The sequence below is a fragment of the Musca autumnalis genome, unplaced genomic scaffold (genome assembly GCF_047663935.1).
Source record: "Musca autumnalis isolate F117 unplaced genomic scaffold, ASM4766393v1 scaffold_5, whole genome shotgun sequence".
Taxonomy (NCBI): domain Eukaryota; kingdom Metazoa; phylum Arthropoda; class Insecta; order Diptera; family Muscidae; genus Musca; species Musca autumnalis.
The window spans coordinates 441651-455694 of NW_027412088.1; the positions used below are offsets into that span (position 1 = coordinate 441651).

The 14044-nt window shown below is 34.7% G+C and overlaps 1 protein-coding gene across 1 annotated transcript in view; it reads left to right on the forward strand.

Moving 5' to 3' along the window:
- Positions 1 to 12375: 12375 nt before the first annotated feature.
- Positions 12376 to 14044, forward strand: part of LOC141387552 (uncharacterized) — a 46807-nt gene continuing 45138 nt past the window's right edge. The window contains exons 1-2 of the mRNA XM_073957435.1: positions 12376 to 12442; positions 12810 to 12918. Of these exons, the coding sequence (XP_073813536.1) occupies positions 12895 to 12918 (24 nt within the window). The 5' untranslated portion in view covers positions 12376 to 12442; positions 12810 to 12894. The remainder of the gene's footprint in view (positions 12443 to 12809; positions 12919 to 14044) is intronic.

Genomic DNA, 14044 nt, shown 5'->3' on the forward strand with positions numbered 1-14044 from the left:
AAGAAGCCTGTTGATTTTAATGATGGTCGGATAATATTTATGGGTCGGAATGGGCTAAAACTTATTTGGAGAAAAGGTCTACGTTCTATTACAAAGCCAATATCTCTGTTTCTTTAAGAGGTATATCAAAAGCAAAACCTGGCAAGGAAAGTAGAAAATATCGCCTTTACAACGATGTAAATTAGGTTGTCGTAGGTGGTCAAACAACATAGATATCGCAATAGTCGGTAATGCATCCCATTTTCCGATTTGTTTGTAATCACGCTATAGGTCGCAATTTTGATCGGATCGTCACGAATTTTTTGGGAGTTGATGCGGGTCCCACAGAGGAAGAAGCCTATTGATTTTGGTGATAGTCGGATAATATTTAGAGGTCGGAATGGGGAAAAACTCATTTGGAGACAAATTCAAAGTTTTATTCTATGTGAATATATTGGCTTCTAGTAGGGGTATTCCACCGGCAAAACCTGTCGATGAAAGAAGAAAATATTACCTTTACGTTGGTGTAAAGCAGGTTGGCGAAGGTGGTCAAGCAAGGGAGATACCACAATAGTCGGTAATGCATCCAATTCTTCCATTTTTTGCAATCAAGCTACAGGTCGTAATTTTGATCGGATGGTCACGAAAGTTTGGTTGCTTATGGGGGTCCCAGAGAGAAAGAGGCATATTATTGTTGGTGGTAGTCGGATTATATTTCCTAAAAGAAATGTTTACCAATGAAAAGCTTATGCACAGGAGTAGTGGTGTAGGGTATCACATGGTCGGCCCCGTCCCGACTATAGCCTTTGCTCACTTGTTTTATGCTAAGATGAAGCAGATGCTACATCTTAGCCTCCAAATTATATTTCGAAAAATATATACAACTTAAAAGATATGGTCTTGCTGCACATGAAAATCACATGCGGACAAAATGATTTTGATAATTACACGATTTACACCTATTTTAAAATGCATATAAATTAAAATGGGTTATTTGACCTCTATTTTCATTTCAGAAGCCTTGAGATATATTCTCAGCAACCCAATTATCTACCTCAATGGGAAAGCTTTATTATGAATGTCTATAAAGCAAAATCTATCTATTTTACTGGGAGATTTAAGCAAAATGAAGCAAGTATTCCTACAGATTTTTCCAATATTTTCTACAAAAAATATTTTTCTGACCAAAACATGTGCTTATTTTGGCTGTAACATCGAAACTATAATACCAATACCGTGAAGTTTTGATCCACAACAAATTTTTATGTAATTTTATGACAGGTAAATGGACCTTTATTTTCAAAAAAGTTGACTTATATTCAATAATTTATCAATTTTATGTACATTCCGCGGATTCTGAGTAACATAATCTACTCGCTGAAGTCACTTCGAGAGAAGTTTATAGTAACAGTTGTGCTCATTAAAATAATTAGCGTTTTTATAAAATTTTCTTTCTTAAAAGCCGAAATAAAACCGCCATAACATTTGTCCGCAACAACCAAAAATTGGCTCGCGAGCAGATTCTTACTGGGGAATTTTTTCTTGGCCTATATACCAAAAATCTTTGATGTAGCGCGAAAAAAATTTATACTTTTTTTAAATGGAATATGAAATAATTGACAATATTTGTGATCTACAGAATCTGGACAATAATTGTTCCAAAAACATTCCGGAAGGAAGAAGGGAGACTTCTCTCGTATCAAGGAGTGCACCCCGATTCATATCAGCTCAATGACATGGGACCTACCTCAATGACATGGGACCTACCTCAATGACATGGGACCTGTTTAACGCGGAGTCCGAATGGCGCACTATGGGCGAAATTCAAATATAGCTGGGAAAAAGTCCGAAAACTGACCAAGAGGTACGTAAAAAATGTAAATATTCTGAAAACAATCTTTCGATCTGATTTCTAAACGATATGTCGGAAGGAAAATAGTTCAGATTTTGTACCGATTTCGTTCCGATATCGGAGAGAATGTTGAAAATAAATTTTCCTTCCGAATTTCCCGAGGATTTTCGTCAGATTTCGTTCGGAAATCGATCCGATTTCGCTCCGACATTTCGTTCCGAAGTTATGTCAACCACATCATACAACTTTCGTTAAGATATCGTTACGATTTCGGATCCGACATCGGACGTAGCATCCGAATTTTGTTCCGATGTCTGTACGATTGGTTTGCTGGGAATAATCGGGTCATTTACCACACCAAACGTTAACATTTGTTCGCAAATTTTGACGTTTGGTCTAGTAAATGACCCGATTATTGTTATCGATGTAACACCTTATTATTCCACCATGGAAAAAACTAAATGCTTTTATCGTAAAGGGAGATTGAGCGAAAGTTAACACTCGTTCAACTTAATAAACTAGAAAAACAAGTAAGAACGTAGTTAAGTTCGGCCGGGCCGAACTTGTTATACCCTCCACCACAAGTTGTATTGAAGTAAAATGGAATAATTAGTTTCCTTTCGTGTATGAAGAAGACTTAATACTAAATTTCAGCAATTTCGGTAAAACAATGTGAGGCACCATTCTATGGGGGCTATTTCAAAACGTCGATCTATAACGACAAATTTCTGACGAAAAGTTTTTAGGCTCAAAGAAGACTAAATACCAAATTTCTAAAATTAAAAAAAATGCCGAAAATCAAGAAGTAAGCTTCTATGGGGATATAGGAAGACGTGAACCAGTACTGATAGTACTCTTCTGGAATATTTTATAACTCTGGAAGACGAAATAACGAATTTCAGCCATTTCGGTTGGATATTGACGTCACAATCTTCAGTATTACGAAAATCCGGAGGTACCGTTCTATGGGGGCTATATCGAAACGTGGACCTACACCGACGAATTTTAGTCAGAAATGGGGCAATATGAAAGCGTGGACCTGTACAGACATATTTCTGGAGAACAGTTTTATATCACATTGAAGACTAAATACCAAATTTCAGCCATTTTGGTGGAATATTGTAGACACAACCTTCCAAATACGAAAAATCGGGAGGTACCTTTCCATGGGGGCTATATGAAGGCGTGGACCTATACCGACAAATTTAAAGGGGAAGTTTGAGTACCCCCAACGAAGTCTAAATACCAAATTTCAGCCATTTCGGTGGAATATTGAGGCCACAACGTTCAAAATACCGAAAATCGGGAGGTACCGTTCTATGGGGGCTATATGAAGCCATGGACCGATACCGACAAATTTCAGGGGAAAGTTTTATACCACCAACGTAGACTAAGTACCAAATTTCAGCCATTTCGGTGTGACAATGAAGCTAAAACCTTCAAAATACCGAAAATCGGGAGGCACCGTTCTATGGGGGCTATATGAAGGTGTGAACCGATACCGACAAATTTCAGGGGAAAGTTTTATACCACCAACGTAGACTAAGTACCAAATTTCAGCCATTTCGGTGTGACAATGAAGCTAAAACCTTCAAAATACCGAAAATCGGGAGGCACCGTTCTATGGGGGCTATATCAAAACGTGGACCCATATATCCTATTTTCAATACCAACCATCCTGCAAGTAATAAAAACTTCTGTACCAAATTTTGACTCTCTATCCTTAAAATTGCGGGCTGTATCTTGATTTCAACAGACAGACAGACGGACGGACGGACAGACGGACAGGGTCAAATCGACGTAGAATTTTATGCTGATCAATAATATATATACTTTGTAAGGTCTCCGACGAATATTTCGATGTGTTACAAACGGAATGACAAATTTAATTATACCCTCCATATGGTGGAGGGTATAACAAGAGCTATAAGAGCAAAAAGAACGAGAGGAGCCAACTGAACGAGATGAAATGAATAACATAATCTTAACGAACGATGTAAATGAATGTGCTGAATATGGCTCCGTTCGTTCTTTTGAAAAAGATCGTTCATGACCGACACAACTCAGCAACCCTATGCATTTGTGTCTGCTGCAGCAGCATGGCAATGTCTTGGCCATCAGTGATCTAAATGAACGATATAAATGAATGAGATGGATGCGGATCCGTTCGTTCTTTTCACAGAGTCGTTCATTTGAGCCGGTTCGTCCATGAACGGCACATCTATAACGGAAACACTATCGCACTTATTTAATATTAAATTACATACTCCGAGGTATCTACTCCAAAAATTCCGTCTGCCTTTTTTGCCTTATTTCATTTTATCAACAATTTAGTAAATCCATTTTTACATGCAAATACGTAATTTAAAGTAAGGCATTTGTATGGTGGATATACCAAAACGTGAACCTAAGTGAATAATGTTTGGTGTGTAGATATATCGTTGGAAAATGTTGCTAAAACCTTGTTAATGCTGGAAATCGGGAAGTACCTAAATATGGGCACATAATAAAAACGTGGATCTACGGCGAACATTTTTGGTACAGAGGTTTTGTGTGTACTTCGAACCCGAAATACTAAAGTACAGCCAATTTGGTTGGAAAATGTGAAGAATATTTTCAAAATAAGTAAAATCTCGGGCCTATACCAAAACGTAGACCTATGGTCCCAATAATTGGAAATAATTTTATATACCCCCTGTAGGCCTTAAATACTAAAACGCAGCAAAATTAACAGTGAAATGTGCTCCACATACCCAAAATACCTTACGAGGACAATATGCTTTAACGGTCAGCTTTATTTACCATACTTGGTGTAATCATACCTATACATAGAAGTAACATTTGTACCAAATTATAGCCGCTTACCTCAATTAGTTTAGGAGCTATTACTTTTTCCCCGGTAGATTTGAATTTCGCCCACAGCGCGGCGTGTCCTAAGACACCACTTGTAGAGAAGTTGTACATGGCTGAAATACTCATGAAAGGTCTTCAACATAACGTCGGTGTCATGCTTAAGTGTTCCATACGCCATTTGCCTGATTCGAGAAAAACTCACGTTAATGTTTAAGGCCATACAGGATAAAAAATGGTGCAATAATCCAATACTTTAAGTGCTCAGTTCTACTTAACTAAACTCATAGAATATATCAGTAGTTTATTTTAGTCAGATATCTGTGCAAAAAGTTGCTGAATTGTTCCATGGAATCTTTTTTCGTGTTTTTGGCAGTTTTTGTCACATAGAACACGTTTTGTCACATTTCAACCAAAACACTTTTTATCAATCGTTTTTCACCTCCCTTATATGAAGTCCTACTGTGGAGATGAAAAATCAGGACTTTAAATGAAACATTTATTTTTCTCATATAAATACAATAAGGACCATTATTATAGATTTCCTTAACATTTATTTAATGGATTGCCTCCACTTATCACTATTTTTTGTGGTAAAATCGGACAAAACGGATTGGTATTTTGCATTTCTAAGGTAACATTAAAACGCGTTTTTCTCATAATACCATTTTTTAAGTTAGTGTCCGCACTAGCTTCAAGTCGAATGAACGTTTTTGTGTATATTTTTGTGGACTTACATCAAATTGATAAATTTTCGTTTTCATATAACCATACAATATTCAAAAATATTCGGATTTGGAAACTATTATTCTTCAGTTTTTAAACCAAGTCCTTTAAAACAATTTGTTCCATACGCCACATTATTCGTAACTTGGCAAAAATGGGCAATTTTTTGTTCCAAAGGCCATCATTTTTGGTACGGAACAATTCGTTTTTGTCTCTTTTTGTTCCATACGCCAAACGACATGGGTATGGAACTAAAGAGTTCAAAGTTGTTTTGTTCCATACGCCAGGCTTAATGGATATGGAACAAAACGACAAGATTTTTTGGGTCACAAAACGGATATGGAACATACAGGCATCTGAATATCTGAGAAACTATACGAGATAGAGAAGAACCGACCAACAAATCTGAAAGAGCATGGTTCAAAACCTTGTAAGGTGCCTTAATCTCAAAATGTCAAAAATGGCGTATGGAACACTTAAGCATGACACTGACGATAAATGTTTGATGTTGCCTGGCCGGGGAATCGAACCCACGACCTTCAGCGTCATTGCACAATGGGGGCACCCTATAAAGTATATCAAGGTGAAATTCTGAGTCAATTTAGCATCCAAACAAAGTGAGATAGGACACTAATATTTGCACGGATACCTTTTTTGTTTGCAGACATACAGTCGCATTTCTTCAATTCCATTGCAGTTGCCATCTCTTATGTAGTCAAGTTTAGTTCCAAACAAGATTGACCACCTATGTTATTGTGATCTTCCAGACAACAAGCAGGCCATCGTAGAGCAACATCCAACAACAAAAATACAATATAACGTAACAAGTATCAAAAAGTAAAACAACAACAAATCGAAACAACAAAACAAAATACTTTCGCTAAAAGCATTATTAACATCATCTGCAGATCTGCAGACTGCATTGATATCCAAGCCATATGGAGACTTGGTACTTGGTTGCTGCATCAGAGTGAATTTTGTCATTATTACTGTCTCTCAAGAGGTAGCTATCAATAAGCTGGTTTCAATGCGTTTTTCGTTTACAGTTTTACCAACCCAATGTGATCTGCATTCGAATTGCTTTCGGCTAGTTAGTCGGTTGTAAACAGAGTCACGATTTTTAAGGCCATTTCTTTTTGTGAGAAATTGTTTTTATTACATCTCCCTCCTCCTTTCGCAAATAAAGTTGGGTGCAGAGGAGTTAAGAGGTTTTCACAAAAAGACAAATATTGCCGTGTTACTCGTCTTGTTCTAATAGGTGTAGGTTGGGTGTAGGTTGTTGTCGTAATTAAGGTGTTCAACTCCATCTTCGAACATGTTATACATATGTTGGTTTTTTTAGGAGTACATATCGTCACCTGAAATGCCCTCAAAGGGTTACGTCCTTGGGCTTTTCAGGTGACGATATTCATGACCGCTTGTTTGAGTTGTAAAAATGCTACAAAAAGTAGAGCAAAATGTTTCTTCTTCATATGTTTCGATATGTCGTTATAAACCATGTCGTCACAAGCCATATTTATTCGTGTGGGGTATAAAGGCAAAAATTTGGGACTTTTGGATTTCGGCGTTATAAGCAGTATGACGTTATAAACGATGACGTTATATGGTAAAAAATAAATTTCTTTTGCAATTCCATTTGAAAAAATATTAACATTTTTTGTGAGCACACCTACGATTTTTGGTATAGAGAGGTTGATGAAAAAAATGTTCATAAAATTGGCCGATATCCGCAAAAGTTATAGCGGTTTTTATTCTCTTATACACTCCGTTTCATGTCAATAGCACATTTCAAATTGCTTTTTGTTACTTCATTTTAGTCGATATCCGTGGAATAACCTCGGGAATGTTTATTTATCTTGGTTTGTAATCTTATGAAGTATCTTTCAACAAAAAGTTTTGATTCGATAACGTACCGTTATAATTTTTTTTTAATGTTCTTTCAAAAAGCCCAAAATTTGTACGGTTTAAAGTGTTTCATCGGAATAGCACATTATTGAATAACTTGAGTAAAAATGCAAATTTTGAATGCTTCTGTTACGATTCTTTAAAATTGGAACACATAAAAGCTATTTTAAGTTTAAAACGCTTAAATTGGTCGAACTATGACTTAATACCGGGGAAATAAGACCTTATGAAAGCTGTGGACTTTAATTGTCCATAATACGTTAAAAATTTGGCATAAGTTTGCAGTTTCTATATAGTTTGAATTTATGGAACAGACATAAACTGGAAATATTCGTAAATTTAGTACAGTAATATTTTGTACCGTTCAATTCCATGAGGCGATGAGCTCGGCAATATTGATGGTCTATTTAGATCATCTCTTTCAGGAGATGCAAGAAGTAATAGATCTTTCCATCGGAAACCTTCAGATAATGATTAGTTGCTTCGGGAAAAGAATACATGCTTTTCCTTATAATATTCATTATAGCTGCCTCAAAAAATCCAACCTATTTTCTTTCTGTGTATAGAAAGAATTTGGGTTTTTCCTTATAGTATGTTGACTCAGACCCAAAACAATAAAAATCACCTGATATTTTAATAATCAACTTATCTTAATGCAAACATTGGACTCCATTATGGAATAGGAATTTGAAGTTTAACGAAGAACTGTAATCAAATTTCAGTAGAAGTTCATGTTTATTTTGCATCATTTGTATTAAGTATATTAAGTCATAGTTCGACCAATTTTAGCGTTTTAAACTTAAAATAGCTTCTATTTGTTCCAGTTTTATAGAATCGTTACAGAAGCATTAACAATTTGCATTTTTACTCAAGTTATTAAAGAATGTGCTATTCCGATGAAACACTTTAAACCGTACAAATTTTGGGCTTTTTGAAAGAAAATTAAAAAAAAAAAAATTATAACGGTAAGTTATCGAATCCAAAATTTTTGTTGAAAGATACTTCATAAGATAGCAACCCAATATATATAAACATTCCCGAAGTTATTCCACGGATATCGACTAAAATGAAGTAACAAAAAGTAGTTTGAAATGTGCTATTGACATGAAACGGAGTGTAAAACAAATATTTAAAAATTCCTTATTTGTTGTATTTGAAAATGTAGGCATAAATCGTTAACTGCAATCCATATCCATCGTAGATGTTTAAGTATTTACAAAATTTATTTTTATTTTAGCGCAAAATCGAAAAATAATAAAAAAAATTCTTGAAGTAAATCCAAATTATCCTGCTCCAGAGTCCATAAAAAGGAACAAGGGAGACTTCTCTCATATCAATGAGTGCAGCCCGATTCATATCAGCTCAATGATGTGGGACCTACCGTTTAACGCGGAGTCCGAATGGCGCACTGTTAGATCCAAAGATGTTTTATACTTCAGTTTTACATCCATACTAAAATGGATGTAAGTAATCAAAATGATATGAAAATGATAAATGATTGAAATTGAGAAATAAGTTATAACCGGAATTTATGGGTCTTCCGCCGTTGTTTTGAGAATCTACTCCGAACTATAAAATGATTTTTACGCACCATTCCCGAATATATTACTTAGTTAATTCGATTACTTGACATTTTACAAACGTTATTATTTTTGTTGTACCATGCAGTAAAGATAAGATTCCGATTCCGTTTTGAATCATCAGATCGATTTCGGTCCGACATTTCGTTCCAAAATTATGTTAACCACTTTCGTAACATGTCGTTACGATTTCTGATCCGACATCGGACGTAGCGTCCGAAATTCGTTAAGATTTCGTTACGATGTCATAAACATGAAACTCCACCAAAAATGTTTTTCGGCACTATCGTAAAAACTATCGTCAATTCATTCGCTAATAATATTATTATCCATATTTGAATCGAAGGTTTCCTGCACAAACTGAACGACGAATGAATCATGTTCAATTCATTCTCGTGTGTCGTTCGAGAACAAAACTATCGACAAACATTCGAAAACGATATCGTTTTAGATAGCAATGGTATGGTGGCAACATTGTTGACTTGTATTTTGTTACCCTGCGTTTACACAGAACAGTCGAGTTCATGTATTGATTGTCATGTAGGCCAGACAACTGCAAAACAGTTGTAAAATTATGAATATTTTGTTATTGTTCATGTTATTTTGTTTTCAACAAATTTCAATTATTATCTCACGTATTTTTACAAAATTGTATAAATTTAACCCGACACGGAGCATGTCCTAGGAAAATAATGCATTCTTTCTTGAGTCCAGAAGAAATTAATGTGTAATCTACGAATTGTCTGTGTACTTATTCCATTATCATTGTATATGGGAATGTAGTAGGTAATCAATGTGCAATTTTTTGGTCATTTGCATTCTTTTCTCGATTACGAAGGTAATGCATTCCCCATTTTCCCACTGGGAACAAACAAAAATGAGTGTTTACATTAGAGTTAGGCAATCTAGTTCCTGGAGCGGATCGATCTTTCTAGTTCCTTTTTCCAAAAGGAACTAGTTCCTTAATTTAGTTCCAAATAGTTTCGAGAGCGATATAGGTCAATGAATCTTTATTTTTCACCGTTCTTTCTGTTTCCTTCGTTCCAAATAGTTCCGAGACCGATATAGTTCGATGAATCTTTCTTTTCCGTCGTTCTTTTTATTTCCTTCGTTCCAAATAGTTCCGAGAGTGAAGTAGTTTAACGATTTGTTCTCTTTCTTTTTGTTTTCATCTTATCGTGGATTCGAAATTGCAGCGATGTAACAAGGATGTGATTTACGTTTATTTTACCATGTGATCGGAATTATATGCACGACTGGAACTATATGAACTATATAAATGCAGGAGCCGGATGTAGTTCCAATAGTTCCTTGTCCGGAATAGTTCCTTGGAACTAGTTTGTTCCGGAACTAGACAACTCTAGTCTACATAGCTTCAACGAGGAAGGTGGTGCGGTCGCTAGTTATCACGATTTTCAATTTTAGCGAAGATTTCGAAATTTGTGGCGAACATTCGAAAAATATCAGCTACTGGTATATTGGACATAATCATTCATACATACATATCGCTTATTTACTCAAAGAGTGCCATATCTCAAAAAATTGTTGAGTTAGCAATTTCTATTTTTTCTACGACTTCTATCTTATATTATGTCAATATCTCTCAAATTCAACGAGTTACAGCTTATTTGCTAGGAGTTTGGCATAATTCTCAAAATAGTTTTTTGAGGTTATGATGGCACTTAAGCACTTCAAATCATGCTTGATCTTGCACAGAAATTTAGCACTGATATCTGGCTAGCTCTTTACAAAAGATGGTCCAATAAGTTATTTTATTTTTTGTGTAATAATTTTTTTCAGTTGGGAAGTCAAATTTCATTCGAAAACTTAAAACGCGTTTTTCTCGAAACTTGATTTTTGGAGATGTAAGTGAGTAAATGAGCGATATGTCTATATTTTTGGGAATTCTCACAATTTTATTAAAGACAAACCACTTTAAATCAAAACACGGACTAATGAATGTACATACAGTGACTGTCACTGAAAATGATGCAACCTACAATAAAAATGTAAACCTTGATAACTTTAAAACGGGTTAAGATTTTTTAACAATTCAAAAAACAATTTTGTAGGCTGAAAGTTGCGTTGAAATTTTTATTTTTCTAAATGCAAACATGATCACGACATTATTAACAATGTTTCTAAAAACTATTTTTAAAGAAAAGTGCGAAAACTTTTGTTCTTTGTTCTGACTTTTTTCCTCTATCAGGTCAATGCCGTTAAAGGCTAGTCTAATATGGGGCAAGCCTGGGTGATACAGGACTTTCCAAATATTATTAAATTGTTTGTACATACTCTAGACATAACCCTTAATGATTCTTCATATTCATTTTTGGAAAATAACTTCAAAAACTAGAAATTTCTGGCCAAATTGTCTACAATGGGATACTAATTGCAATCATGCCAAAATTACGTCATGAACATCATTTTTTCTGTAGGAATCATTGGCAAAACTACTGAAAACGATAGGGAACCAAGGGGAACCTTCTTTTGGAAGCAATTTCAACTCTTTTTACCAGATGCATGCTACAGAGTAAAATTGAAACTCACCACAAGTGAGATTGTGTTTGTGTACACACTAAGCGCCCCGTGGTGGCTAAGGCAGCTGTGGTGGCTAAGGCAGCTTCGTTCCTACAAACAAAACTCACCAAAATTATTTTTTCACCACGGCATCGAATACCGAGAGAAGAGAATAATATTGTCCAGTTGACAAAAACTATTGTTGGATATGACAAAAACAATTGTTGTAATTGACAAAAACGATTTTTGGACTCACAATACTACATACGGAGTCTAACAATACCTTCACAATACATACACATGTATTTTGCTCTTCGAATGTTGATGGGTCAATCATATTTTACACGCTCTCGTAAAAAGAATGGTTACGTGCCTAATAACTTATCCATGATTGAATAGCATCTTTGGCATGGAACATTTGACTGCTTGGTATTGAGAGAGCAATTTTTACCTTTAATAAAGTAAAGAAAAACACCTATAGTAAGTTGATTAGATATGGTGTAATCTTCACCGTTAAAGGATATGTATTTAAGTCATTGAATTACGACAGCATTTTAATACTACATCATTGTCCTCATAAAACTAGATAGTTATTGCAGTTCCCGAGTACGGATGTATGCTTTGTTGTTACGTTCAGTTTAAAAATGAAAGGTGGTCCAGCAGGCCATGTCAAGTCAAACTTCCTAACACGTCAGCCATGCCATGCAGCCACATTGGTTGGCTCAAACAAGTTGTTGCTTCTTCATAAATTAACTTTTAGTTTCGTTGTCTAGCCAACATACCACCATACTTACGACATTATCATAACACACCACAGCCATTCATACACGACTCCGTCGCAAACTAAAGAAGCCCTCACCTCTTTGCATTTTATTTGTTGTTGTTTATTTTTTGATGTCGTGCTTTTGGCTTGACGGTGGCTTAAATGTTGGCTTGACGGAAATTTCGTCTTTAACAATTTTAGTTTAACTTTAGCTTTACTGACATACGGTCGCGTTTCTTCATCACCATCGTCGTTCAAAGAAAAAAGGTGTGCAAAAACAATAAACAACTAAAAAATAACAATTGGAAGTGGGCGCAAAAGTTACTTTCAATTGAGATTTTGTGTGTGTTTTAATTTCATAAAATTGTACTTTCTGAAATAAAAAAAATATACATAAATACAATAGACGAAAACAGAAAACTCAGTGAAATATAAAAACGATATCAAACCCTCAAACAAATAAAAAAAGAAATATAAATTGCGCAAATTGTCAAAGGATAATGGATTGGTGGTGGTTGTTTATTGATTAAAACTGAAGCTGAAGTGTTCTTAAAGAAAACCACCGAATTCTTAATGAAAACCGCCAAGTGTTTTTTTAATGAAAATAATTGTTTCGTTTTTCTTATATTCTTAGCTAAAAATTAATATTTAAAATATTTGGAGGACCACTATACGGATATATACGAAACTATAAGTAAACGACGTAGAGCGAGCACAATATGAGGATTATACATTATTTGTTGGTAAGTGAAATCTATGCAGAAGAATTGTGGAAGATATAAAAAAAGCTACTCGTGGTTTACATGTGGCGTTAAAGAATTTTATGATTCATATTTATATTCGGAACCGCGGGTACGCATACTTACATATGTGTCGTCTCACAAGGGACGTACGAAATTGTTTGGTCGAACAAAATTTGTTAAGTTACTGTAACAAATTAGGTCTTTACGATAACTTCGCAAGTAAAAAGTACTTGCAAGTTCTCAGTAACCTCCTCCACTAATTTTACTCTATCGAAGCCAAAAATTTGCAGAATGTAATCGAACAACAATTTGCAAAAACTTGCAAGTCATCTGATTTGACAAACAAGAAGTTTGGAGGATATGATTTAATTTAACAATCGAAGGTTGTTTACGAAAATTATTTGATTATCGATTGCTACAAAAATAATTCTCTTTCCATATCATAAATTAACGGATGGCCTCTTTTTTCAGGGATTTGATACCTTAGAAATAAAATAATCATCACAAACTACAAAATAAGTTATTTTACAAAATAAGTCGTTTTCCATAATTTATTTAGTTATCTCTTCTCTTTTATATCTTGTAATTATTTTAATAGCCAAATGTTTGTTTATGTTTTTGCCAAGAATTGCAGAGTCCGCCACTAAACATTCGAATTTAAATCAGCTGATCAAACATGCCAATTCTTGCAAGGAAAATTTTGCTTGCAAAAAATTGTTAGTTCTCAGTAACAAAAGTCTCCAAAACTCTCTAAAATTCTCTCCAAATTCGTTCTCTTTTACTTTACAAGTTTGTTATCGAACAGCATTTTGTAAAAGTTTTTACAAATTTGTACAAACTTTTGGGTTATCGTACAGACCTATTAATACATTTTTTCTTTCTCAAAAAATATACCTGTCTGCGTAGTCGATAATTTGTAATAATTATTACTAATGTTTCTAAAATTGGCAGTTGTTCAATGGAAAAGTAGCTGAAAAAAGTGTTTCGGCAACATTTAGTAAGTACTTACGTACATAGTTACTAAATGTCAGCAACTTTTCCATTGAACAACTGTCAATTTTAGAAACATTAGTAATAATTATTACAAATTATCGAGTACGCAGACAGGCATTATGTTTCAAATGTA